General features: G+C 44.6%; 1 protein-coding gene across 1 annotated transcript in view; it reads right to left on the bottom strand.

Moving 5' to 3' along the window:
* LOC149325444 (sodium-coupled monocarboxylate transporter 2-like) overlaps window positions 1-27636 on the bottom strand; it is a 79002-nt gene that overhangs the window by 17247 nt on the left and 34119 nt on the right. The window contains exons 3-11 of the mRNA XM_089564286.1: window positions 26447-26512; window positions 22914-22965; window positions 21178-21245; window positions 18523-18680; window positions 10499-10639; window positions 4325-4454; window positions 1367-1455; window positions 818-927; window positions 387-454 (exon numbers count right to left, since the gene is read on the bottom strand). Of these exons, the coding sequence (XP_089420412.1) occupies window positions 387-454; window positions 818-927; window positions 1367-1455; window positions 4325-4454; window positions 10499-10639; window positions 18523-18680; window positions 21178-21245; window positions 22914-22965; window positions 26447-26512 (882 nt within the window). The remainder of the gene's footprint in view (window positions 1-386; window positions 455-817; window positions 928-1366; window positions 1456-4324; window positions 4455-10498; window positions 10640-18522; window positions 18681-21177; window positions 21246-22913; window positions 22966-26446; window positions 26513-27636) is intronic.

Genomic DNA, 27636 nt, shown 5'->3' with positions numbered 1-27636 from the left:
TTTCCTTTGCATTGCTTCGAAAACTTCCTTTACTTCATTATATATGTGGCATATGTATGTGAAAGCCATTAAAACGTCGGTGTGCTGAGGAAATTCGATGACTATAGTTTCAAACGAAAACATTCAATTGAAGTCGGTCTTATTGGGAAAGGAATTTAATTTAACTTAGAAAGAACGGCAACAAAAAATGAAAAACGAGAAACGCGACATTTCAGAACCTACTCGGTTCCTTGCCGTTGCAGTTGGCCGTTTTAAGCCGTCGTTTAGACATCCGCTGGGTCACTGAATCTAGCCAAACTTAATGCACTGAACGGTGGACGCATTGTTCAGAAGGAAAAATAAAGAATTGACAAGAATAAAACAAAGAGCAATGTAAAAATGCTTACGCTTGTGAGGGAACCCATGTAGAAGCATACGCAGCTGTACAGAGTCATGACAGCGCCTAGAAAGAACGCTGGAACAACGGGAAGTGTAACCTAGCATGCGTTATCCGCACAACCTTATTCCACAAAATTTGAAAATCTGACAGCGCTGAAATGTAGATTCATTTGCCTTCTTAGCTGCTGGAGAAAAACACGCAGGCCAGTAGTCTCACGACTGAATGTGGCTCGGAACGAAGAGTTTTATGCTGGCCATCTTGGTTGAGACAGCATTTCAATAAATATTTGATCACGAAGCACTGGTGCATCGAAATATAATTAGAAAAATCGAAAAATTACGTTTTAGAGAAGACAAGATTACAGTGAACCAGTGTATTTAAAGGGAAGATTCTGGATCAGAACTATCATGAAAAGGGCTGAGGTTTAGTGGTACTCACCAAGCCCACGTGTTATCCATCGCAATTGAGAATCGAGGTTTTTGAAATGCTGGGACAGCACATCGACGTAGAGAACGGCAGCCTGCGAATTGATGATCGACGATATTGTGCTGCGAAGAGTAGAATCATTGTTGTAACTGCTGTACAAGCACCAAGGGGCGAGTGCGAGCAGACGTGAAAGGATATGCGTTTTTCGGCTCGGAACAATGCGGCCGCTTGTGCGCCAGCAAGCATGCATCAGCGCTAATTTTCTAAAGTTTCTCCACCTGTCCTAAACAACACCAAGGCTAGATATAAAAATGGATTGATTCATTTCAACACGAAAAGAGAACAATGTTTCTTCACCGAAAAAAAACTGGCTTGAAGATTTTATAGTTTTAACTCTGCTTACATCGTTCTCATCCTGCAGTGCGAAAAGACCAGTTGATGTGGGCTTAAATATGCATAAAATTAATCCCTAGACTATGTAGAAGTGTGTCGCTGCTCAGTCACCGAAAATGAAAAAAGTTGGCTAGTAAGAATCACGCCTATGGTATCTCTCACCATTACCTTGTAGCAGAGCTTACAAGGGCAACTAGGAAGAGGCCAGTGAATCCCGTAAGCAGAGAAAGGTGTTCCTTTACATAAAACGGCAGGATCTGCAAAACAAGACGAAGAAACTTTTAAGCCGCCATCGACTTCACTGCATATATGCTTAATGGAACAGTATTCTTACCTCTGAACTGGTTTTTAAACCTAATCCGATGCCCTCCGAAAACCACTAACCTACGCTTCATTTTATTTTTCAAAGTGAGGTGTTCCAAGACACATCATATCTATCTTTGAGCAGCTAGTAACCAAATGGGAATATTTTAGGCTTGAAATTTCGAATCACGTAGAGAGCCTCGAGAGATCCAACGTGGGCGTGATGATTATGATGGCCGATTCTTGCTTTTCGCTGCAAAATCTGATCTAGAAAATACTTCTGGTGTTAACAGCCGATGTTTCTGGTGGTAATACAAAATAAATAGGAGCACCGGGCATTTTTTCTCGCGGTCATTTTATTTATTTATTTATTTATTTATTTATTTATTTATTTATTTATTTATTTCAAATACCCTCATGGCCCTGCAGGCATTATTGAGGGGAGTGGAACTAACACAGATAACAAAAAAAGAATACAATAACGGGTTACAGGACTACATATTGTTCCTGCACTGAGTTATTACAAATTTCAACAATTCATGGAAGCCTAGACAAAGAAGAAAAAAAACGAGAAAAGAGAACAAAAACCAACAAAAACAGAACTACAAATCAAGAACACAGAGTTCATGTCGCACTACTAGCCGAAGGGCACACATGTCATGAGCAAGGAAAGCAGGCACTCAACTTTTTATTAAAATGCTCGAGATCGTCGGTGAGTGCCACATCTGCTGGCAAGTGATTCCACTCGGATGATGTAGTTGGAATGAAAGAATTTTGGCGAGCAGTAGTGTGACAAGGTGGAACGCCCACTTTGCGTGGATGGTCAATGCGCGGTGAAACATACATGGGTGGAATGAGCAAAGCGTTTTTCAAAACATGATTGAAATTGTAGATCTTAAAAAAAAGAAATTTTTCGGCGCAGTAAAGTAACGGTAGTGACAATGTGCCTTTCATTTGTGTGACACTTGATGTAAGGCCATAGTCGTGAAGGATAAATCGAGCGGCACGGTTCTGAACAGCTTCCAAAACAGATATAAGTGACTTAGAATGAGAATCCCATATCGACGCGGCGTATTCAAGCTTCGAACGAACCAGTGTTTTGTACGGAAGGAGTTTGACTGAAGTGGGTGCATTAGAAAAGTTTGTTTTTATGTAACCGAGCATGCGGTTAGCGTTTCCAGTAATGTAGGTGATATGCTGGTTCCAGGATAAGTTTGATGTGAGATGTACACGGAGGTATTTATACGAGGTAACCGGGGCTAACGAAGCACTGTTGATGCTGTAAGAGGCTGGTGACGAGACGCCTTGACGTGAAAAGAGCATGGCTTTTCACGTCAACGCCCTGCGCAACTCAGCACGTTGCTATATTCATCCAAACTAGAGACAATTCACCACATTTCCTGGGGCTTCTTATACTTCTTATATCATACGACATTAGGCATTGTATACTTTAAAAATCGAAGAAAAAATTCTGATGCCATCAGAAACACAGCAGCTACAACCTAACGGAGGCACCGTACTAGAGAAAAGAAATAAAAATTGTATGAATTGTGAATTATGACAGGGCACGATCGTATGTTTTGCCCTATTACCGTTCGTACGCATCTTTTTGAGCGTGCACACATGTCTAAAACATCGACCGACGAACTATCCTAACTTAGCTGCTGAGTAGACGCTTAAGCAGGTAATTGAATTGGTTAAAACACGATTTCTAAAAAAAAGCAAGAAAGTTCCACTTCATAACAGCTAACCAGATTTGTGCGCGTTACTGTTCTCAACAGAACGAAATTTATTTTTCTTACACTATAATATACCGAACTAAGCGAGAGGAGAGTAACGTGAAAGCATCAATGACAGCGTCTCGTGACCGGAACAAAGGTTACAGAAAAGTCGCGCCTCCAGTTTAAGTGATGCAGTCAGACCACACCCATGCAGTCAGGTGTGGTTTATAAATTACACTTAATGTATTTACCATCACATGAGATAGCATTTGAGACTACAACAAACCTGAGAAAGTTGTCGAAAGTGGCAATACCGAAGAAACAATAATTTATGGGGACGCCGGGGCCTGCTCTCACAGAAGTAGACAAAATTTTGAAAATGATTTACAGCTTCCTCACAAAATGAAGAATATTTTACCACTTAGAACTAAGCGTGTCGTATATACATACGTATTCGTACGCTGGCTGCATCAGTATGATAATTACAAACCCCTGTGCACACCTTATACACACGTAAAGAGAAATTGCTAAACCACAAGCTGCGCAGCCGCACCGTGGCCAACGCAGCACTTGAAAAAACAAAATGCTGTTTCTCTCGTTTTATCTGGTTTCGTTATCTTGTTTAGTTTGAATATGTTTATTTAATTGTTGTTTCATCCTCACATGTGCTTGAAGTCCAGCGACTTTGCACTATCAGCAAAATAAAAAAAACCTACATGTGCAAGTTTCTGCACGTATGATCACCTGCTCCACTTAGGTGGTACTTCCGGATGGCGCCATTCGGCATAGGATTCCGGTGCCAGGGGACGAACGCTTCGCCAAGGCAGCTGGCCAAGGAACTAAAAGCTTACTGTCCACCATGCGACTCGTATCTGTCACAGTTGACGAAAGAACAGCCGAAGCGACATATCACTGACAAACATCTCCGCGTCACCTGAAAATTGCATTCACTGCTCGAGATGCACGAATCCGCCACAGTTTTTGCCGATTACCCGCAGCCGTTAAGGGATTTGGCAAAAGACGCAGGTGGGTGAATGACGGCGTGCTAAATTGCAGCGGCGCCAACATGCAGCAGGCGCTGATGGAAGAGCGGTTTGCTTACCTGATCATGGCTCTCAATGGCGCCGTACAGTTGAGGATCGCAGCCCCGAAACCAAAATATCAGTGCTATTGTCATGGCCATGTATATGATGTCCACGGCAGTCATCAGTAAACACCCTGTAATCACTGTTCTGAAAAAAAAAGGTGCCAAAAGGATGCATTTCCTATGCGATGAGCCCACATGTTCCGTGCGCTCTAAGACAAGCTTTTAACTTGTGCTGCTAGCGGTCTCAGTCTCAGAGGAGATTGCCTTCGGCTCAGCGCGGCAAGCTCAGCTAGAAACCAGCTACCAAGTGACAATGTAGGGGGGGGGGGGGGGGGGGGTCGATTGGTGCCCACCTTTTGCCAGTCGCAAGCCAGAGAATCATTCGGAGCCAAATATTCACAAGCAAAACAGACGATATATGGCAAAGAGACGTTACAGAGGAATTTCTAAACACCCGCAAGAACAAACACAAAGTGGACTACAAAACAATGCACCAAATGTACAGCACCATATAGATTTTGCACCCAAAGTACACTAACACACGAGAGAGAAACAAAACAACACAATTTGTGCACCCTGGACAGCGACAGTCCAACGACCGGAAAATCACGCGGGGCTCGTTCCGAAAATTGGCGCACGTTGCCTCGCGCTGAGCGAGTGGTGTCTCTGTGGCTTGGCGAGTTCTTTTGACCCGGGAGTCCAACGTCCGCGCTTTTCCGCAGCTTAAACGATGGCACGGATTCACAGACAACGCTAACGGCCTCCGTATAAAAGACGCATCGCGTCTGTTCGGTTCTTCGCACTAAGGCAGGCGCGCAGGTAGACTAATAGCCGTACAGTTCCACACACTCTCTCGCCGGTCGTGCATCGGCTTTGGTCAGGCGCCGAGAGAGGCTTCTGGAAACCTCCAACCACGTCTTTTCAACCGTTCGCCGCCGTGCGCGAGCGGAGTGAAGAGGGCACCACTGAGCACCTTTAAGGTTACGCGCTCTCCGTCGGTAACCGGGGTTCTTTTCCCCAACGTTCTGGAATCGACTGCGGCGCGCGCCGGATAGATTCTTACCGCGCAGCGCCGGATTGCCAAATGTGCGCCGATTTCATGGTATCGTATGACGGAGATTCTGAAGCCTAGCGTCTGGCAGAACCATTGTGTGAAATTGAGTGGCAAGCACCAGCTTCATCAGTGAACTGCATTTTAAGCAAAAACTAAAACGTGCAGGTTTTCAGCGCATAACCCAGAAGTTACCTTTACTCTCCGCTAAGGATGCGAGAGAGGATTTGTTCTTCAAGATTAGAAGTGTTTTGAACATAGACACTAACGTATTTTCGAGTGAGGTCCTGGTCCCGTTCAGTAACATAAAAGCTGGGCCTACAGGAAAATATTTACGTCGTTTGAGGGATATCCATACTATGCAGGGCGGTATCACGCGCTGCTTTCTGAAAGCACACTTTCTGCATATGCAAGTTCGCTTTCAAGTGCAGAATACAGCGCAAATTAATACGATGTACGCCGGGGAGATACCAACAGAGGCTCTTATTTTCAAATATCGAATGTCCAGCAATTCCTGTTCATCTTGCCTATTGTCTTGCTGTGCACCGCATTCTTGGTGCAGGGTAGGAAGAAACTCGCTGCGGTTGTTCTGGAGCAAAGCTCGACATAGCGCCCTCCGCCATCCAGCTGAATGCTCAACCGCACAGATTGAATTGAATTGAAATTTATTCCACAACAAAAAGATGCTGCGAGGAGGACAGGAGAAAAGCTGTGTGAACAGCTTGAAAAGCCCTGACTCCCCAACACACGGGGTAGGACAGAAGCGTGCGGCAAGAGAACACAGTCGGATATGGCAACATCGTTGAAAAAGTTAGTATAAAACAGGCAAGAAGAACTAGAAAATCATATCACAACATTATACAAACAATAAACGCAGTTCTTTTGGTGTTATATCTGATATGTCAATGTTAGCATCCTTTATCATGTGATTCAGAAGTGTAGGCAATTTAAATTTTATCATTTGATTTCCATAATTGGTTCTGCATTTTGGAACATACCACATCTCAGGATGGCGCACATTATAAGCAGAAATGTTTTTCTCTAGCCTTGCTAGGCTAGTGATGGCATCATTATTTTTTATTAAACTGAGTTTATATAAGCGGCACAGTCTGTGATCGTTCATCGATGAAACTTGTATTATGTGGTACTTCTTGTATAGGCCTGCTGTGTGGAAGCGATATGGAACTTTACAGGCGAGGCGTAAAGCCCTTTTTTGCAAGACAGTAAGTTTGCTAATGTTTCCAGCTGTTGTTGTTGCCCATACAGAAAACGCGTAATTTAATAAAGAGGAAAATAAAGAGTTATATATGAGCATGTTAACAGGTATCGGAAAATTGTAGCAGTAACGGCGCATAACGCCAGCTGTCCTGGATAGCTTACCAACGATATAGTTTACGTGATCATCCCATGTCATGTTTTCTGAGAAATACACGCCCAGTGATTTAAAGCTCTTTACCACTTCAATTTCAGTGTTATTTAAAAAAATGGAAGGTCGCTGGACATGTGTGTGTCGGGGGTGAAATAAAATAGCCTTCGTTTTATTAATGTTTAGCTTTAGGCAGTTAATTTGAGCCCAGGCATTGATCTCGGACAACGTTCTATTCGCTCGGAAACCTAGATCAACACACGATTTGCCTGAAAAGAATAAACTTGTGTCGTCAGCATAGATTATGTAATGTGCCGTTGTATCAACGCGAACTATCTCGTTAATATAAAGAATGAAAAGAAATGGTCCCAGGATGCTTCCCTGTGGGACACCTGTTTTGATTGACTTTGATGTGGAGTGTTTTCCTTCAATGACGACAAACTGAGTACGGTATTGTAAGTAAGACAATATTAATTGATGCGAAATGCCTCTTATGCTGTAGTGATCGAGTTTTTGAAGGAGAATTTCATGATTAATGAGGTCAAAGGCTTTGGAAAAGTCCAGAAACAGCCCAAGTGCCATATTTTTACACTCAAAGTTTTCGAGAATGAACTCCTTTTGGGCCAGCAGTGCGAGTTCCGTAGATTTGTTCCTGCGGAAGCCAAACTGAGCAGACGTTATTAAGTCGTAACGTTCAGTGAAAGAGTTCAAGCGTTTCAGAATTATTTTCTCTAAACCTTTGGAGAATACAGGTAAAACGGATATGGGGCGGTAGTTTGACATGTCATTTCTATTTCCCTTCTTAAACACAACTGTCACTTTTGCTCGCTGCATTTTTTGAGGAAAGCATCCTGTGGACAAACATATATTAAAAATGTGGGTAAGACAAGGTGCTAATACATCAATGGCAAATTTTACAGGTTTCACTTGAATATCGTCCGCGTCAGCAGCTCTACTATTGCTTAGGGTTAAAAATGTCGCTACAAGCTCACTATTAGTGACTGGGTCTAAAAATATAGTTGGATTACTTCGCTCCTTCATATATCTTAATTCAGGGTTTCTACTGGTAGCACCACCGATTGATAAAAAGAAGTCATTAAATGCGTCAGCTAACTTAGTGCCTTGAAGTTCTATGCCATCTTTTACGATTGTGGTTACCGCTTCTGAATCATTACCAAATACAGTGTTTAGTGCCTTCCAAACGTTGTTTGTGCGTCCTTGTGTTGCTTCGAACAGGTTAGAGTAATATTGCTTTTTCGCATTACGAAGATGTTTTGTGACTGAATTCCTGTACTTCTTAAACACTTTGAGGGCTTCAAGGGACTTGCTCTCTATAAATGCCTTAAACAACTGGTCCCGTTTTTTAATAAGCTTGAGGCACTCTTTATCCACCCAGGGCTTCCTACTTTTCTTACAAATTCTAAACGTCTTGATAGGAGAACACGCAAGGTATACCTTAGAGAACTTGCTCATAAATAACTCATACGCTAAGTTAGGATCGCTCACTGCGAACACATCGTTCCAGTTTTCTCTGCTTAAGCAGTCTCTAAAAGCGGAGAGCGTATCAGCAGTAATGCGTCTGTATGAAAATTCAGGTGAGAATAAAAGGAGAAGCGCTGTAAATGCTAAACCCTTTCGCGCATTTGTCAATCACCCACAAGCCGGTTGCTTGTTTTTTGCGAATCAACTTGAGTATCAACTTGCCCGAATGGAGTGCTGTTGCAATTAATTCCTTGTCATACAGCCTGTCTTGTGTGTTCCAGCTTTGACCTTGGTTGTGTTGGTGTTGTAAGCACGTCTGATAGCTTTCTGCATATGCTGCGCTCTATCGCCAGGTTCTCTCATATCATGAATGGCAGTTTACCAATATCCCTCCAGAGAAAAGTATACAACAGCTGTATCTTACCGCTACTCACCTATGGGGCAGAAACGTGGAGGCTAACAAAGAGAGTTCAAATTAAGTTAAAGACACCGCAGCGAACTATGGAAAGAAAAATGATAGCTGTAACGTTAAGGGATCGGAAGCGGACGGGGTGGGTGAAGGAACAAACGCGCGCTAATTACATCCTTGTCGAAATCAAGAGGATGAAATGGTCTTGGGCAGGGCATGTAATGCGAAGGCAAGACAACCGCTGCTCCTTAAGGGTAACGACGTGGATACCGAGAGAAGGCAACCATAGCAGGGGGCGGGAGAAAGTTAGGTGGGCGGATGAGATTAAGAAGTTCGCGGGGATACGGTGGCCGCTACTGGCAAAGGACAGGGTTAATTCGAGATACATGGGAGAGGCCTTTGTCCTGGAGCTGGCGTAGTCAGTTTGACGATTATGATGACCGACAACAAAGGGCGAGAACGCCTCAACTGCCAAATATTCTTTATATGCAGCTCTAAGCAGTGCATATCGCTAAAACCTTTCTTTCGACAGCCGAAATCTTAAAGGGACCATGAAATGAAACTGAATGAGCTTAGGGAAAACGCACGATTATTCGCTCTTCCACTGCTCGTCAATACAACGAAAAGTTCTCATCTAGTTCCATGAGCGGCTACGACATGGCTTGTTAAAAATTATGCTTACCATTCCCCCTCCACTCATACAAGCTATCGCGCCAGAAAGAGTAAAAACAAGGTGGGACTACACCCCGCCGCACCCTATTTCGCACAGTCACTAGAGTGCGTCCAACAATAATTCTTACTCAGACTACACACTTGCGTCATGGAGGAAGAGGCGGCTCAGCAGAAGCGGTGAGGTGTCACTCGACTCGGTTGCGAAGAGCTGTTTTTCAGAAGAAGAATTTACATGGCGCGGGCCTGCGCGAAGCTTTTAAATCTGACATGAGTACTCGCGAAGACCACATCCACAGATTTTTCGCTTTAGATGCTGACCCGTAAAGTCATTTCAGGGTTCCTTTGAGAATCATCACCCCTCTTTATGAAGTTCTGTGCCATCAAAAACACAACTGGGGCGATGAAGTTCGCAGCTGTGGTAGAATTAGTAATCTATCATTAGTGTTCACAGAGACAAAAACATTTTTAATGCAGAAGGGGACGTTTTACCCAGAGTTTTTAACCTGGCGAGTCGCTACTTCTGCGTACGTGACAGGGATGAGGGTGCAAACGATGTATAGGGGCTTGAGAAAATCTTCAAAGTAAACATGAATGGATAAAAAGACGCAGATTGTGGTCTGGATTTTACCTCAAAACAGGGTGTTCTGTATAGAGACCTTCATTTAAAACTGTAATTATCCGTTCAAATTGACTATCTATCTAGAGCTCTATCTAGAGCTCTAGATAGATAGTCAGATAGATAGTTCACTGCCTTGCGGGTTTCTCTAGAGCTCTATCTAGAGCTCTATAAAAGCATTTCACCTCGAGTCAAATAAGCATCCTGCCTACTACGCCTTATTCGCACAAATTTTTTATGAGGTATGAATTCCATTTCATTTCAGGTATTAGGTCATCAAGGCCCCCATTTTGAGGGGTATTACATGAGGGGTGGGCGGGGAGTACGGCAGTTACGACAGAAAATGATTTTCGATTTATTTATTGTCACTACAGTAAGGGTCGTTTATTTTTTTTCGCTGCTGTGGGCCTCATAATTTACATATCCATATCGGGCGACACAAGTTTTCCTACTTTGCCGGAATTGCTAACGCAGGCACTCTTGTTTTTGTCTGATATACTCAGAGTTCACCAGAGAGGAAAGTAGATGATAAGTGTCACGCAATTCTTTATGGCATATTGATGAAACAGCATAAATTATCGGAGTTTCCTCACCGCTTTGCACTAGAAAGTGTCGGGGACGCCATGCACCTCTGCACCACGGCTTGGTCCAAACCTAGGCGGTATATGGTTGTGGTCACAGCTGCCAGGAGAGGCGACCAAATGTTCTCATCTTGCGTAAAATCCAATTCGGAACTGAAATGTAGACGAGACGAAGAAAAAAAATCCTTTTTAACGTAGTTATCTGTTCACTGCCTTGCGGGTTTCTCTCCGTAAGGAACGCTGTTCACCTATTTTTAGTTGCTCATTTTAATCCAAGTAATGAAATTTATTCAATAGCGTTCGAAGTGTTTATGGTAGGGGCGGGATGGCGTAATGTTTTTTAGCAGAGCACACAGAAACCTTGCAGACAGATCTACAGGGAATTACAGCTGTCCTGTGTGCTTTCTCCGTCGCTGCTGTTCCCACTACTGTGCAGCTATGCCCTGTCACTAGCAAGTTCAGTATTTAATAGCCTGTAATCCCTTTGGTATTGATGTCTGATTGATGGTGGTGCATGCTATTCCACAAAGCCAGGATGCACACTCATCTACGTGAGGAGAGGTGAAATAACGTTGGTCAACAGCCCACTTCGTTGATTGATTGGCGGGCCATCACGGGAAACTGAGGCATACCATGGGTTCAGTTCGCGCCGGTGGTGGCCTTACTTCGACATTTTTCAAGTTGTTCCTCAAGTTAACACAATTAAATATTGCATTTGCGTACGTTATTCGTAAATTTCTGGCGATATTTTATGCTTTAATCTGGACTAGCGTAAAAGAAATTGCTCTCGTCGTCAAAGGTATCAGATAATTTAACGAGAAGAATAAGAATAGTAAGGTGGAAAGTTGGGCGAGTTGAATCTTATTCATGATGAAGTTAGCGCCAAAACGAAGACCAAAGTAAGAGAGAAGACACACACGAGCGCTTAGAATGTGACTGCTGATTTGCCACCATGAATGCAAGGTCTCACCTGCCGGCGAAAGTGCTCTGTTATGTATGTTTCTCGCGTTCAAAAATATTAAGCATGAAACTCAGAGGAGGCAATGACTTTTTTCCTTAATTATTACCACTTACGTAACTGAAAATCTGTACACATTGCTTCGCACTAATTTTTCATTGTTCTTTTCTTTTATGTCTTTCACTGCCTTCGTCCGCCTCTCCACGTATAGAGTATCGAGCCGGACATCAACTGGGCAACACGTCTAGCTTTTCCTTCTTTTATCTCCCTCGTAGACAATGACGTTTCGGGGCATATCCTTATGGCGAAGGCTGGTATTTTCGTCTCAGTGGCCAGTGTTTTACTTCGAGAGTTGCCAAAAGCCCATTCCCTGGATTTAACGTCGTAGTTGTAGTAGTAGGCCTAAGGGAAGGGTGGTTCCAGAAAGGAAGCAGGATTAGGAGGGATAGTGTGGAAACATGAGCGCATAATCAGAGTGGTGGAACACGCAACCGTAGGGTGGTTACTGCGGTAGTAGGAGGGTTACACATGGAAGGAAGAGTGTGTAGCGAGAGTGGAGGAGTGCATAACCGGACCGCAATTACAGTGGGAGGAGGAGGGTATGATGAGAGCGAAGAAATGCGCGACCGCAGTGCGGCTGCGACGGAAACCTTGGAGGGCGGTAACCGTGGAAGAAAGAGGAGGGTTTCGGGGAAAGGAGGATACGGTGAGAGCGGAATGAATGCATAAGCGGAAGTTGGCTATCGAGCGAATGCCCAGAGGCTGGTTCCCGCCCAAGGAGGCCTGTATGGCGAGAGCGGCGAAGTGCTTAAACAGAGGGCGGTTACAACCGGAACCATCCGGAGTGTGGTTACCAACGAAGTAGGAGGCGGAGCGTATGGCGAGAGGAGAGTAGAGCCGTGTGCTACCGTAGTATGGCTGTCACTGGAACCAACCTGAGGGCGGATACCGGAAAAGACAACGATGAGTTATCGTGGAATAAGTAGAGTATGGCGAGAGCAGATTAGTGCTCAAGAGGTGGTAGTTACCGCGGGAACAACCGTAGAAGGATGATAAGGAGGGTTATCGTGGATAGAGAGTTAGACGAGAGCGGAGCAGTGCGTGAGCCTAAAGTGGTGACCTAGGAAACGTCCCAGAGGGTTCACTTTGCAGGCAGCAGAGTATGGCGAGAGCAGGAGAATGCGCTATCCTAGGGTAGTTATCTAGCAAGGAGCAGGCAGCGTATGGTGAGACCGGAGGAATGCGGCGCTGTCCGTCTGCAGGAGGTCGTGAGAAACAAACCACCTGAAGAGGTACTGCGCGCCTGTAGTGACGAACAGAAAACGAGTGCTAATCGATTAACTAGTGTGTGCAGGAAACTAAAAAGAGCAGTCTCTAACTGCGCATATGTGTATGCCACTTTCAAATTATGTGCCTCAAAATATCCCGAAAAAAAATACCTCAAAATCTCTCTCTTAATCCCGCGGCCCACAGTCGTAACTCCCGTGTGAGTTTCATCCGTTTCCTAAACATTAAGTATCCTCATTGAGTGATATATAATTCGAGGAACAGACGGGAGGGCATAACAATTAGTATGCAGAAGAGTAAAGTAATTTTCAACAGTTTCGGAAGGGAACATCAGTTCAGGATAGGCTGCAAAGCGTGGAAAAAAATGTAAAGGAATACTTAGGGCATGTAGCGATTCCAGATCCGGACCACTAGAGTCAAATAATTAGGAGAATAAGAATAGAGTAGACTGCATTTACCAGGTACCTTCAGATATTGACTGGCTGTTTACGAGAATCCCCCAAAAGGCAGCGCATAATAATACTGTATTGTAGGTACTCACCTATGGGCCAAAGACGTGGGACTAAAGAAAAGGGTTTGAACTTAATATGGACATAATGCATTGAGTAATGGAAAGGAATATTATAGCTATAATGTTAAGAGAAAGGAAGGGAACCAACGCGAGTTAGTGAGGTGCGAATCGAAACGAAGAAGATGGAATGTGCTCGGACAGGGAATTTAATGTGAGAGCAGAATAATCAATGATTGTTAATGATAACACAGCGAAATTGATGAGAAGGCGAGCATAGCAGGTGAAGTGCGGAGTCAGGTAGGTGGACGTGCTTAGGAAGTTTGGGAGAGTACAGTGGCCGCCGCTTTCACAGGAGAGGGCTAATTGGAGGGATATGGGACAGGTGCTAAATTTGTAAATACAGCAGAAGTAATAGGTTTGTTTCGTTGATGGAGGTTAACATCCCAAGGCAACTCAGGCTATGAGTGAGCTGTAGTGAAGGGCAACAGAAATGTCGACCCCCTCATGCTCTTTAACTTGCGCTGACATCGCACAGTACACGGGTTTCTAGAATTTCGGCTCCATCGAAATTCGACAGCCGCGGCCGGTATCGAACCCGCATCTTTCGGGTCAGCAGCCGAGCACCGTAACCACTGAACCATCGCGGCGGCTGGAACTAATAGGCTCTTCATGATAACGAACACGAAATATGACTTTCCCAGGCGCCGGCAACAACGCCTTACATAGCGGCCTTTCTATTTTCGTTTGTGTCTACGCCTACGACAAGTACACCGTCTTTACGCCCTCTGCTCGTCATTCTTATGTCCTACTCATTCGATCAAGGTGGCTTGTAGCGGAAGTGTATGCCTGGCATCCTGAAATCTGTGAAGGAACATGGTTTAAACTCAATGAATTTTGGGAGAAAATTTGTTTTCTTGGAAAACTTCAGGCGGCTCTGGCTGAAGGGCGAGGCGTCAATATCAGTTATGGTCCTATGCCACGTTGCTGTCAACTGAGGGAGAAGGGTTGAAATATTGTTACGAAGGATACGAAGCTGGCAGTGGCGCGGGACTGAGCGCTCGCGCTAGGCCAGTGGCCATTAAATCATCTCTTATCCATCGTTCATCACGCCTCATTCTTCGGCTCGCCGCCACGTTACATTTGGTGTGAGGTGTTGGGGTCCCTTCATCGCCATCCTGGCCACGGAGCTTCGGCGTCCTGCGCCTGCCGTGGACGTCGGCCGTGAGTACCTGGTCCGCCCAGCACGGCCGTGCCCCAGCCAGCCCGACCTGAACCGACCTCGCTGCTCACCCCAGCCCCGTCCCCCGCCCGGGCCACAGGACACGACAACATGACACCATTGCCGCGACCATAATGACCCGACCGACCCAAGTCCCTGCCCACACACATGAGGACACCGCCCCCCTGCCCCTGCCGTTCGGTGCGTCCAAGGGCCTCGGCCGTCAGCTCCTGGCACCCTACGGCCCGGATGCTTCGTAGACCGAGACTCATCCGCCTATCATCTGATCCACCGTGGCGGCCAGCACTTCATCACCTTGGCATTTTTGTAAAATGAACGCCATCGCTAAATCACGCATCCCTTCGCTCACGTCTTCCTCAGTTTATGATCGGGACGATTGCTCGGTGGCCCCGGGTAATGTTACAAAGAAGACGAAGCTGGCAGTGGCGCGGGACGGAGCGCTCGCGCTAGGCCAGCGGCCATTAAATCATCTCTTATCCATCGTTTATCACGCCTCATTCTTCGGCTGGCCACCACGTAACAATATTTTTATGGCGAGTGATGAGGCGGGCAGAAGGAAGCGTAAAATATATAATACATGCCCCCGTACTTCGTTAGAGGTGTGAGTCGGTACCCATGTTCCCCTGAAAACTGAGGAACGGCATTACAAACTGGAGAGCGTTTCAAGACGCCATCTAGTATGGGAACTTCCGCCAATGGGCTGCTGTGGAGCCATGCGAGAGAAGCTGCTGTCGTTTGAATTTTACTTTTTCTGCGTTCGGCAGAGCGGCGCAATCTAGTCGACGCTGTAAGGCGCAGCTAGTTTGCTTCTAATTATACACACATGCGCTGGCTGAGGGGTCGCTTCTGCCCTTCATCTGAAATATTTCAGCAAGGAGCTAATGCCAATGCCATCAGTCAAAAGAATGGTTATGAACTCGAGACTTACCATGTATCATACTACCTTACTGCGCTTAAAGTCGGAAACAGGGACACATAAATGCTCTTAGGCAAATGAAAGAGGGGCACATAAATGTGCCTTGGAATAGGCAAATGATATATTTGAATACGGTTAATGAATCATCCTTTCCCGACAATTTACTCCGGACAGGAGTCCAACTTTTTCTGATAGGCGAGTTAGTGTGCACAACTACCTTTATTGGAACAAAACAGACGCGCAAGTACTGAAATGATTAGTACAGTAGTACCAGTAATTATTTACTATCTTGTGCAGAACGCAGCTTCCACCCTCTCAGTTCGATGACGTTCTACGTCACACCTGCGGTAACTCAGGACGTTCTACGTCCGCCGCTTATGAACGTGGGTGGCGCTGATGAACACTCTCAAGGTTAGGTTACTTGTAAACATAAATACCCGCGAAAGCAGAAGGTTTGACAGCCGTCGCCGTAGCTCAGAGGTAGAGCACCGGACGCGTAATTCGGAGGTCGTGGGTTCGGATCCCACCGGCGGCATGTGGTTGTTTTTTCTTCTGCTTTCTATCAATTAGCTTTAAGCGATAACATATTCATTAATATTCTAAATTGATCAACACCACAAAATAAATATAATAATTAAAAAAAATCCCCTGTGCCCCTTGGTTTCTGTGGCTGTTGGCTTCTGTCACATTTGGCAGCAGAGTTATTCGTCCCGTTTTTTTTTTACTACACGCTCAGCGGGTATTCTTCAAGGTCGAGTGGGTGGTTTAGACCCTGACATTCTAATGACGCTTCTTCCACCACGATTTTGCGGCATTCTACAGCATTATATCTGTTTATGCTGGTTCGATATGGCCTTTTAAGCACATGCGATCACGCAGTATGGACCAGTGCAAAACCCTTAGGAGGCCGGATACACTCTCGTTCGAATATTTTCAGGACAAATACGTGAAACAGGACTTGTACCAAACGGGTACCACCACGCCAGATTCATGGAAGGAAAGAATTACGTAAGTTTTTCTCAAAATTATTCAAAATGTAATAGGCGGGAGGACGCATTGAAGAGTTGTTAATGCGACATCGCTTCAGAAGGGGAAAATTGCAACACATCTTGTAATTGGCAAAGAATGCAAAACGGGGATGCCTGCAGGGCTCATCTAAAATGAAATGCTCCTGGGCTCTTCACTATTTGTGCTGACTGTTTCATTGTGATCTAGTTGCCTCGGGGAGGCACGTGCAGTTTACCTCGCTCCTACTTTCGCAGTCATGATGTTCTGGTTGGTATCTTCGTTGTAACCTAATCAGGGTAGGAATATCTTTTGTTTGTTTTCATGGAATAGCTATTTCTATGAAAAGCACTGCGGGTTCTCTGCCGGCAATACACCAGTAGTTTCGGCTACAGGTTCGCGGCAACCGCAAACGCAAAGCACTGTAGGAGACAGTCCTCCATAGCGAGCGCATTTCGTTCACTTAGAGTGCGGTCGTCAGCCCTGTACTAGCGTGGCTTCCTCAGATTTTTCGTCGCTGTTTCTAGAGATTTCTTTTAGGACAAAATTCTCAGAAACGAAATGGAGGTGTCGCCATCACCGGCCGATTTCTTAAAGGTGCAGTGAAGAAGAATCTGGACTCGACTTTTTGCCGCGAGAACTCAATCTACACGTTCCGAGAATTCTTAGAAACCTCAATTTATTGCCCTGTGTGGTCGATTTCCCTAATTAAATCGAATTAACGTCCGGCTCCCGCCTTTTTTTGTTTAATTCTCCCCGTACGGGGGGCGGAGTCGACCAGCGCATGAAGTGCCTTTCGCCCGCTCCCGTGGCGGCTTGCCGCTCTGCCATCGGCGGAGTAATACGTAGTAATCCGTAGTAGCAAATAGTCCGCACGTATTTTTATTTCTGCAGGCTTATTTTGCGGCTATATTATCTGCGAATGAAACTATTTATTCACGGAAACCTAAAAAAAAAATAAAGCGAAAGCAAAGCCTCCACGGAGCTAGCTGAAAGGCACTCCACGCGTTGGTCGACTCCGCCCACCGTACGGGGAGAATTCAAAAAATAAAGGCGGGAGCCGAACGTTAATTCGATTTAATTAGGAAAATCGACCACACAGGGCAATAGGTCGAAGTTTCTAAGAATGCTCGGAACATGTAGATCGAGTTCCCGCGGCAAAAAAGACGAGTTCAGATTCCTCTTCACAGCACCTTTAAGTAGACTCCGTGCGTCTGCACCAAATTTTTTCGAACTCATCTCAGAGTTTTTCCTATACTGCCATTCACTTCAAAAATGGTAGCAGCGAGTCTTTCTCTGTGTGCACGTCATGAGGGTAAATAACGTGGTGGAAAAACTTTGAAATCTAAGAGAACATCCATTTTGTCACCTCCCCAAATGCCATTAAAGACTATGTCAGAAATGTTCTGCTCAGAACGAACAGGTATTCATAATGAAATTTGATCATTAGCTTTTAATGCCTTTGTCATTACGTCGCTCCGCTATTTCTTTGGCTGCGTTCCTATGTAACACCCTGTTTAGAATGTATTCCATGCATTCGTATTTTTCTTTACCTGCTTAACAGATGTAATGCACCCTTTTGTTCACATCCTATGGTAAACGGATCTAAAGCTGTCCCGAAGTGTTCACTCTACAATACAATTCCTTTAAATTGCTCGCATATTCCTGTAGATGAGCATTTTTGTGTAACATTGATGTATAAAGTGATATTCAGCTCTTGTTTCCTGTTGACTGTGCTTTCCAACTTGTTTTGTGACTTTCATTTTCGAACACGCAGAACGGTGTGCTGCAGAGAGACAGAGCCCTCGTCAGGCAACGCAGCCTTTAGCCTCTGTCCGCGTAGTAGGCATTACATGTCTGGTGATAAATAAAAAATTCTTCAAATGATTTCAGCCATCAGTGCATATTTTGATGCAGGACAAACGTCAACGTGCTTAGAAAGAGACTGTGTATGTTTTTTTTAATGCAAAGCATTATCGGATGGGGTGGTGTTTACTGTCCCTTAAATGCATAGAAATACTTAAAACAGTATGCTTAAGATTGCTTGCTGTAAAGTGAAACGCAAGCATATTGACTGCAAAGTAAAGACTCGACAATGACTGTGCACATTGAAGCTTACTTCCCCACGTAACGACGAAGATCTAAGTCAGTCAGAGGTGAGGTGGTGCTGTTTGAATTCTTCAAATCCAAGAAGACTTTCGTGATGATGGTTGCAGGGCCAAGTAACATGAAGATCAGCTGAACGCAGTCGATCCAAACCACTCCTCGGAGTCCGCCCTTTGTTAGGGAGAAAAATCGGAACCGTAGTGCACATTTGAGTAATTATACACCAATATGTAGTCTTCCTCGCAAAAGTTCTGCTTGTTGACCACGTGTGTTGAGCTATGTTAAAAGGTTGGTTGGTCACTTAACCTTTCCAAGGATTGTGCTGTTGATCAGAAATTAAAGAGCCTTGTTGACAAACACATTATAGACGCTAGGCGAGGCAGAATTAGCTTAGAACGCATTAACAATTCGGTAAACTCACACTGTATGGTACCCATCATGACAAGAATGATATAAAAATTAGCGTGCACCTAATACCTGATAGCAGACCAGGAATGAAAATATACGGGATCAAAACTTCGGGAAGAAAGGGCCATTGTAAAGGGTCACAAAGCGTCCTCCGGCTCTATAGCCTTTGCTTGCATGCCAGGAAAAAATAGTAGTTGTCTAACGTAGTAAAACTCAGTAGACGCGCGAGAGCAGGTGTTCGCTCTTCAATTGCGGGAGCCACTTAATCTTCGCCTTAAGCATATGGCGTGGCATCTTTAGTGGGTTGATGCCCATATACGCAGAACTGGTCATTGTTAGATACCATTCATACACGGCAGCGAGTCCTCATAACACTTCCAGCGCAGTGGCAGAGCAGTTAAGAGATGCGTCACTTAATTGGCACCTGGCTGTTTCTAACGCAGCCACTGCTAGGGCATGCGAGCCCCATGTTGCTCTTCCCGAGCAACCTCTCGCGCAGCCCGAGCGAAGCTCTTCCGCACTTACCCGAGTTTATCTTAGTAACTGGGATAAATGCGGTAAGCAACTAGGATTGTTAGGCAAGGACACAAGATCGTACCTACGTACGCACGATAACAGAATGCTTGGTTGGTGTTGGTAGGCGTATAAGTGCGTTCGCACTCAAAGTTGCTCGATGACCAATGGAATTACCATTATATTCCACAGTCTGTATCGAGAGGTTGACCGGAATGACGAACGGCACAGTCAGGGAGCAACAACTGGCAAGGTTTATTACTGTCCGTGCATATATAGGGCCGTGGGGAGAGAAGGCAGGGTTAAGAAGAGAGGAGAGAGTGCAGTACGTTGCACATGAGCTGGTGATATCAAACAGGCACCGGCACTGATATGATACACAGTCCATATTTAAAACATGAAAGTTTTTTTTAACTGTATTATCGTGGTGACTACACTCGGCGCTGACAGGCGAGCAGGCATTCTTCTAAGCGGTTTGTCTTCAATTAACGATTTCTCAACCTACAGAGATGAGATGAAAAGCAATTTCCACCCGTAATTTCAATTTGCAGTTATTAAACGCTCACAGAAAGCAGGGTCGTCTGTTCTTCAAGCCCATATTCTGAACCTAATAACTTGTGGGTTACAAGCGTCTCATGGACGTCGTATATGTGATTCTGGTGAGGACATTTTGAATTAACGCAATGCCTCTTCGGCTTGTAAACAGATATACTAAAACTTGTGAAGAGTGCATTGAACGCAATTTCCTGGACCTCGAAGAAGTTTTCTTTATACGTGCATTTGCAAATTGCCTCAGGAAAAAAAGCGAACATTGCAAACACTGGCACCAATTGGTTGTTTACTCTCCCAAGTGCATGCGCTACTTATAAAACACAAGACGCTAAGATGTACGACATAACTTCACATTAAGCACGACATTAAGTACGACATTAAGCAAGTACGACATAAACCGCAAAAACTTGAAGCTAAGACCCAAGCTTGAGAAATATCTGTGAGACGCCTTACCTGCTTTCATAAAACGAAGTGAGACCTCAAACGCTCATACCGCAAAGGTGCACTTTGATCTATTGTGAGAGCGCTGCTAATTCTATCTACGGGATGTTTCTTCCTCAAATACGTGCTCTTTCTTTGTCTGCACGTAAAAACAGAATATTCTGAGTTTCCGGCAAGATCCCAAGCGCGTTTTCGAATTGGAACCCGTAAGCAATGCCTCACAATGTTACTCTGGAATTTGATTATTCCTCAACGGTGATGCATTTTTCTGGAAGGTTAATAGAGCTAACTGCGGGGCTAGCTGGTATTTTGACATCATATTCATATTCATTAGTCCAAACAGGACAACAGGTATTCTGTTGGCCTGTCCTTCGAACTGATAAAACATTAATGTGGTTCTGCCAGGTAGGAGTTCAGACCATGTTTCAGATGTGTCGAAGAAATCTTGAGGCAGAAAGACTGTCCATATGCTCGCAGCTTCTGGATGGGATAAAGAGTATTGTTTTTCTTGTTATCCGTCTGGCTTCTGAATGAAGCTGTTGAATGAACTGGTACGTGCGAAAGCTGCGTTGTGGGTTTTTAGGCGCACATTAGTGGAGAGATTACCAATCAATTGGATGACCCGGGGCTTTAAACAAGCATGAAGATGATATGCCATGATATGCAGGCGTAATAAGATATCACATCGAGAACTTTTTTTCTCTTAAACACAACGCTTTTCATATAATACGAAAGCTGCATTAATAACCCTCACCAGTGCTGTGTAGAGCGTCCCACAGAACCCGATGATGATGTTGCACCAAACCAGGCGGGCCCCAAATACTGTGAAAATTGAGAAGTTTCTCGGTTTCAATTTTCAGAAGAGTGAATAGTAAAAACTCCACGCAACGATCATTAGTAAGTGTGCAGCAAGAAGAGGGCTCAACGGTATTTAGTGGTGACCGAAAAGTTATGCGGTGTGATTTTCAACGCTATTTTGACGCTGTTGCCATTCTTAGCGCTTAAAGGTGACTTATTTTTCTGAGTATAATTTCAAACCCCGAAGGCATACGCAAGAAAAGTAAGATTTCTAAGGAACTCATGAACAAAACACTTTTCGCAGCAGCTGGAGCCGGTAGCGTAGTTAAATTCGGCAACGTACGTAAGTGTAAACAGTTGTGAATCCACGGTTCCGAGCATATATCCCACTCACGCTCAATCCAGATGACGTGTCATATGCACCTACTCCTAGCTCTCTCTTCCATTTTTCAACCTTCTTATGCCTTTCTAATTCCTTATTGTCAGTAAAAGGCCTCCACTTCAGCACACTTAAAGTAAGTTTCGATTTTTGTAGTTCGTAAGACCATCGGCCCAATTCTCAAGTTTTTCAACAAGAACAAAAATAGTGCGGTGTGATCGTCTGCACGGTTTACAGAGATTGCAGCTTGCAGCCAGGTGTAGGTCATTTGCCCTTTCTGAATAAAGATGCGCGATGGTATTCGCATCCGAGAAGCAGCCTTCGTGGTAAGAGTACAATAATAAGGCTTTTATATGAGATTTATTACACCTTATGTTTACTCTTCTTACGTCCTTAGCGCACGCAGATGCTTCGCAGGCAGCGAAGACGGCAACAGTGATTGACCGAGTGCTTCGGCACCTAGACCAATCAATGCTAGCGAGTTCAAATATGGGCAAATTTTAAAAAATGATTGAGGAAGTGCCAGTGCACCTAATTAAAAATTATTTGGGGTAGAACGTCAGAAGCACACATTTATGGTAGCAACGACAGGTATCGGGAACTGTAGCAACGTCTAAAGGCGGTGCAAAGCCACCTCTCAACAGTGATTTCTGCCTATTTATTTCGAAGGAATGAAGGAGGCAGCAGAGCAAAAATAAAGGTGCTTCCCTATAGACTTGGCTTCTAGACAGATCCCATCATGATGCCGAGCCTGCACCTCTGATTTCAATTTTGTTTCGTTTGCCTAAACATCATTGCTTATCTTGCTTCCGCATCAAATAGCATGTCCTTGTCTATTTTCCTTCTTGACTTTAAGTAGGATGTCATTACTCGCGTTTTTTACCTCTTCTTCTCCTTTATTGCTGTGCCCGGTGCTCTCTTCGTGTCCCTTAATGTTGGCAGGGCACATTTATTTTTCATTATAATTTTCTTTGCACTCCAATATATGTCCTTTAAAATCAACCAATCGTTTTTCTCTCCATAGCTCGCTATGTTGTCCCCAATTTAAATTGTTTTCACTCCATTAGCCTCCCCGCCCGTTTCTATCCCTAGGCGAGTACTCGTAAGATACAGCGGTTAGATATTTCTCTTTATCAGCATCCACAGCTCATAACTTGAGCCAGAACAAAATAGCGCTATTTAAAAAGGCCTGTTGCGCAACCTAGTATTCATGATCGTGGGGCTGAGATCCTCCGCTGACAGGCGTAGCATCTTACATTCTCTCCCTGATTTGCATTGAGAAGCAAATGGCTTTAACTTATAGTAAAACTTACCTGTGACAAGTGTCAGGCTGGCCGCGAAAATGCCCAGCGCACCAGCGCTTTGCTGAAATATCAGAGTGATTTTGATCCCACTGTGCTAGTAGCATATTCCTTCTCCGGAGAAACGCCTTGACTTTTTGCGTCCGTGGGTGTATGTGTGTGCGTGTCTGTGAACCCTCCATCCTACAGAAACCTCTCTCGAGGATGGGCACCCTCGGGAGTCCACTGGTAACCCACTGGTTCTCATTAATGTAAGCATAATAAGATTTGGGAGCCAGTCAACTGAATTACAGTAGACGAAATGCAAGAATACAAGAACCAATTTCGAGCAAGAACCAATTTAAGCTGAGAAAGAAAAGTTCTTATGCGGAGGAAAACGGGATACGATGGCCCTATTTTATGGTTATCTCGAAGAAACCCGATTTTCTCAAGCAGAGATTGTAAAATTAGATTTCCATTATGAGGGCTATGGTGTTGCAGAATAAAATGAAATAAGTCAAACATTGAGTCAATGTTATATCTTTGCTACACAGTTGACATCATACTACTTGTCACAGTGTGTGCACAGTTTTGTGATAGTACGTGAACTGCCAGGCACAGAGACTCCCCCTGCTTGCACACTCTCTGTTTGCCAAAACATCTCTTTTGGTGCTAAAAACATTGTCGGGCCCGGCGACTCACATCCTGGTGCAGATTGCTCATTACTCAAATAACTCATTACTTATTATTCATTGCTCTGAAAAACAAAGCCACTTGCTTACAATATAACTTCTATAACCTCATAGATGCCTTTTCATAGCCGAGAGTGCTAAATTATCACTTTTTAAACAGAGTACAGCCTTCGTCACCCTTGTGTAGAGCGCTCGAGGAGTGCGTACCAGGCAACCAAAGCTGGAATTATGCAGCAGCCTGACAGTCAGCGGGCAAATTTCTCTTGCCACAGCGCTTGAAAAGACTAAGTGGCTCAACATTTTGAGAACAGCGTTCTTTATAACGTAGCAGATGCGGCGAGGTTTGACATTCTTTGCAGGGCAGCGCACCACCTGAGCGCTGCGGTGGGGTGACGCAGACTGTACAGAGGGAAAAACACGTGTCTAGAACGGCCGAATTGTTTGTTCCACAGCTTCCAATACCACTGTGACCAGGAAGGCAAAAAATGACGATGAAATACTACGAGTTCAATGGCACATGCTTACATCCACACCACTTTAAACCAAATGTTGTTACTAGACAGCGAACATTCAGCCCGAAACACATCCAGAACGTGTTATCGGCAAGCGTTTTGCCCTCTGTACAAAGCAGAAGAAAGGAGAATTGCAACGATCCAGTTTCAGGCTTGCATGGAGGGCTGGAATAGAACAGCGCCGGTGAAAAATGGGCATTTGGCAAATGCAAGCTGCAAAAATCATTTCAGTCAATGCAAGCAGTACAGGAATGTGTTTATATTAAATGTGGTTGTTGACTCAACAGGTTAAAGGTTCCATTGATACTATAGGAAATTTAAAAAGGCATCAGCGTCGGCATTGCAGGGCGGACCACTATGCGGCATTTCAAAGATTTCAAGTGAATTTCAATGGATTCAAATAAGCCTAGTTACTGGAGATTGGGACGGGTGTGCAGAAATGGTGCAATATTGAATAGATAGCTGCTCCAGAAAGCCTAGCTAATCACTGAGGCAGATGAAAATATGCATTTGTGTGTGAGCAAATCAATTTAGGCACGTAGAAAACGCAAGGAAGATTAAAGAAATCTGGGAAGTGTTTTATACTGACTATGGCTTATTGTCGGCCCAACATCGCAGTAACTCAGGAGGCAAGTAAGCATGTTTGTGGCAGGCAGTCTCAAGCATTCTCAAGACTTCAAATGTGTATCCTTAACCAAACTGATACAGGTGGCCCAGAGAGTGCTGCTGAACAAATGCTTAACGCCAATTGAGCAATGTGCCGATCAGCTCTGGAACAATACCTTTTTGAACATTTGATACAGTTTCGAACTATCGATATTCCGACCTAAAAGGAACCGTCCGAAAAATTATCCACAACTAACAGGAGATCATTAAATTGCTGCAGTTTCAGAGCCGAGAATTACACTGACACAAAGCATGTCATGACCCACGAGGCGCTTCAAGATCACAGCATTTTGCTGATTTTAATAAAAACCAAGGTACCACATCAACTTCATTTTGCGAAGCATTTGTCTAATAGTGACTTAACACTGCTATGCGAAAAAAGAAGCAGAAGGAATTAAGACAATTTTCTACACATTTTTTTTCGTCAGTTGTTATGCAAAACTTGCTTGGCGAACAGTTTCGACCGGGAAGCAGTGTCCATATTAAAATGGCACGAATCTATGTGGGTTAGCCGCCTTCTGAAGCACCAGCTGCTGCCATACGTTCCTTCGGAATAACATCAAATGCAATCCTTCTGGCATACACATGCATGCGTTGACACGTATTAGGAATTTTTACACTATGAAGCAGTGATGATAAAATTGCAGCAATGATTGTTGTTTCTAATCTCCTGATACCTTGTGGTCACAACCTAAACCGATAACTACTGCATTGGCTCAGCCCACCATCATGCAGAGGAAGCTGGCTCAGTCACCAATTCATCACGCAAATATTTTTTGCGTACATAGGTTCACATAGCCGTAAAGAAATAAAAAATGACGCTCTGGAAAGACACTATCTCGGCCGCACAGCCGTCGGACTGTGCGGCCCAGATAGCGTCGCGTCACACATACGCCAGTTATAAAGCTCACACCGACAGGAACCGCCACCAAAATCGACGATGGATACACAGCAGAAACTAAGTGGTGTGCTCGCTTCCGTCGCGGTCACTGCAACCATCACAAAAAAATGTGACTAGCCGCAAACTGCTAAGTTCTTCTCATCGTTCGAAAATACGGCGTGCGTAGTGCGCAGGTGCACATTTCGTGCCTTGGCTGAAAAACACTCGCTCCGATCATAGTTACTTTGATTACGCGGACAGGACTCTTGTCACTGTGCCATTCAGCTTATGCATGCACAGGAAATGTACCCTGCGCAGCTACTACTTGCCGCTGTCCGTGATGATCACGCAATAATTTGGAACGCTTGCAGCAACCACAAACAGCTCTAAACGATTCGTGGCATAGCCACTGCGCAGGTCTTGCGTAAGCGTGGTGACCGTTGACGACGCATATCGAGCATCGAACGCCGCGTCTTGCAAAGGTCCTTTGAATCGACGCACTTCATGCATTCACGATCGCAAGAAGCGATTGGCATAAACCCTTGGAATCACTTGTTTACAACGGAGTGAAGATACCGCGGTCGCCGCCGAAGCGGCCGCACATCAAGCAGCCATTTTTTCTGTCCACCGAAGTAACTTCACCTCACGCGGTCGCACTCCTGGGCGTCGTCTGCTCGAGTGCGCCCACGGGATATTTTTTGGCAATACGTCCCCTTATTTGCGGCTGGACGGTCTGTTTACGCTACTGCGTTCCTATCTTGCACATCGGATGATCCAGTTTTAGGTTATTGTATTGAAACCGACGCTTCCACTTACCGTGAGGAACAAGTAACTGGCACAGGCTGTTAATGAAATGGCCGAGTTGAATCGCAGCCGAATATACTGCAAATATAGAAGAGTGAGGTAAGCATTGAATGAATATAGACGACATGGTGGGATGGCAGTAATATTACCAGGAATCTTTGTACAGTTGGTTCGCTTGCGCTCAAAGCTGCTGGCATGCGGCTTCATCACTTTGTGATGCAAGACGCGACCAGGTTTATCTAGATCGGTCGCATCCAGGTGGAGACGATTCTTCGTTGTAGCAGACTGTTGTGGTTACTTTGCATGCGCATTTCGAAAGTTCGCTATCAGCTTGAAATTCAGGACCGCCGTGTTACGCTTGTTACGCTGCCTCCGAGTGATCCAGTTCCCTGTGGGCGCAGGTGTGCCTAGTAAAAAGCTTATTTTAAGCCCTTTCCACTTTCCGACCACTACGTTACACTATATTCAAACACAATATGTTCCTGCTCGTTTGCCAAATGTAACGGCAGTGCGAAAAATAAAACAAATTTTCGTGCGAAAGCGCAATTCTGATGGGCAAACTCCGAGCAAGATCTCACGATGTTTGCGGGTTTGTGCAGATCTTGCGATATACATGAGTTTGAGCCAAGTGAAATAAACGAATAAATAAGAAATCAAATAAATATTTCAGGCTGGGATTCGAACCCGTTGCGACGCGAACAGACTAGCTTCTGAACACACGATACGACACGATACGATACGAAGCAATACGAACGCGCAATAGCTATAATCGTCACACGAAATCCCTGTTTCTGACATTTAGTCCGCAGCTCAGGTTACAAAAAACCCTCCTGACACGCGTTACCAGCGTCCTTCTCTGTACCGGGGAGCATTTTTTTTACAGCGCATAAAAGTTCGGCGTTTGAGTGTTCGCGCATCATGCCTGTCTAATTGTTCACCCACAGTAAAAGGTTTATGGAACTTAATATCAGCTATAAATCGAATTCCTTCGCTCTTTTTTCACGCCACACAGAAAATTTATAGTTGACCCTATATTAAGTCAAGTTTATAGTGCACCCAGAAATCTCGAATAATGCAGCCTGCATGCCAGTAATTAAATTTTTTCGCGATGTCCTGTTCTCCAAAAGTATGACAGGAGGTGCGCATGGCTGCTTATGGTAAGAGGCATAAGAGAAATCGCATTTCTTGGTGTGATTACGAAG

The sequence above is a fragment of the Amblyomma mixtum genome, chromosome 10 (assembly GCF_055824585.1).
Source record: "Amblyomma mixtum isolate Tamu chromosome 10, ASM5582458v1, whole genome shotgun sequence".
Taxonomy (NCBI): domain Eukaryota; kingdom Metazoa; phylum Arthropoda; class Arachnida; order Ixodida; family Ixodidae; genus Amblyomma; species Amblyomma mixtum.
The sequence above is the reverse complement of the archived record's forward strand: the minus strand, read 5'-3'. Positions and strand labels throughout refer to the sequence as shown.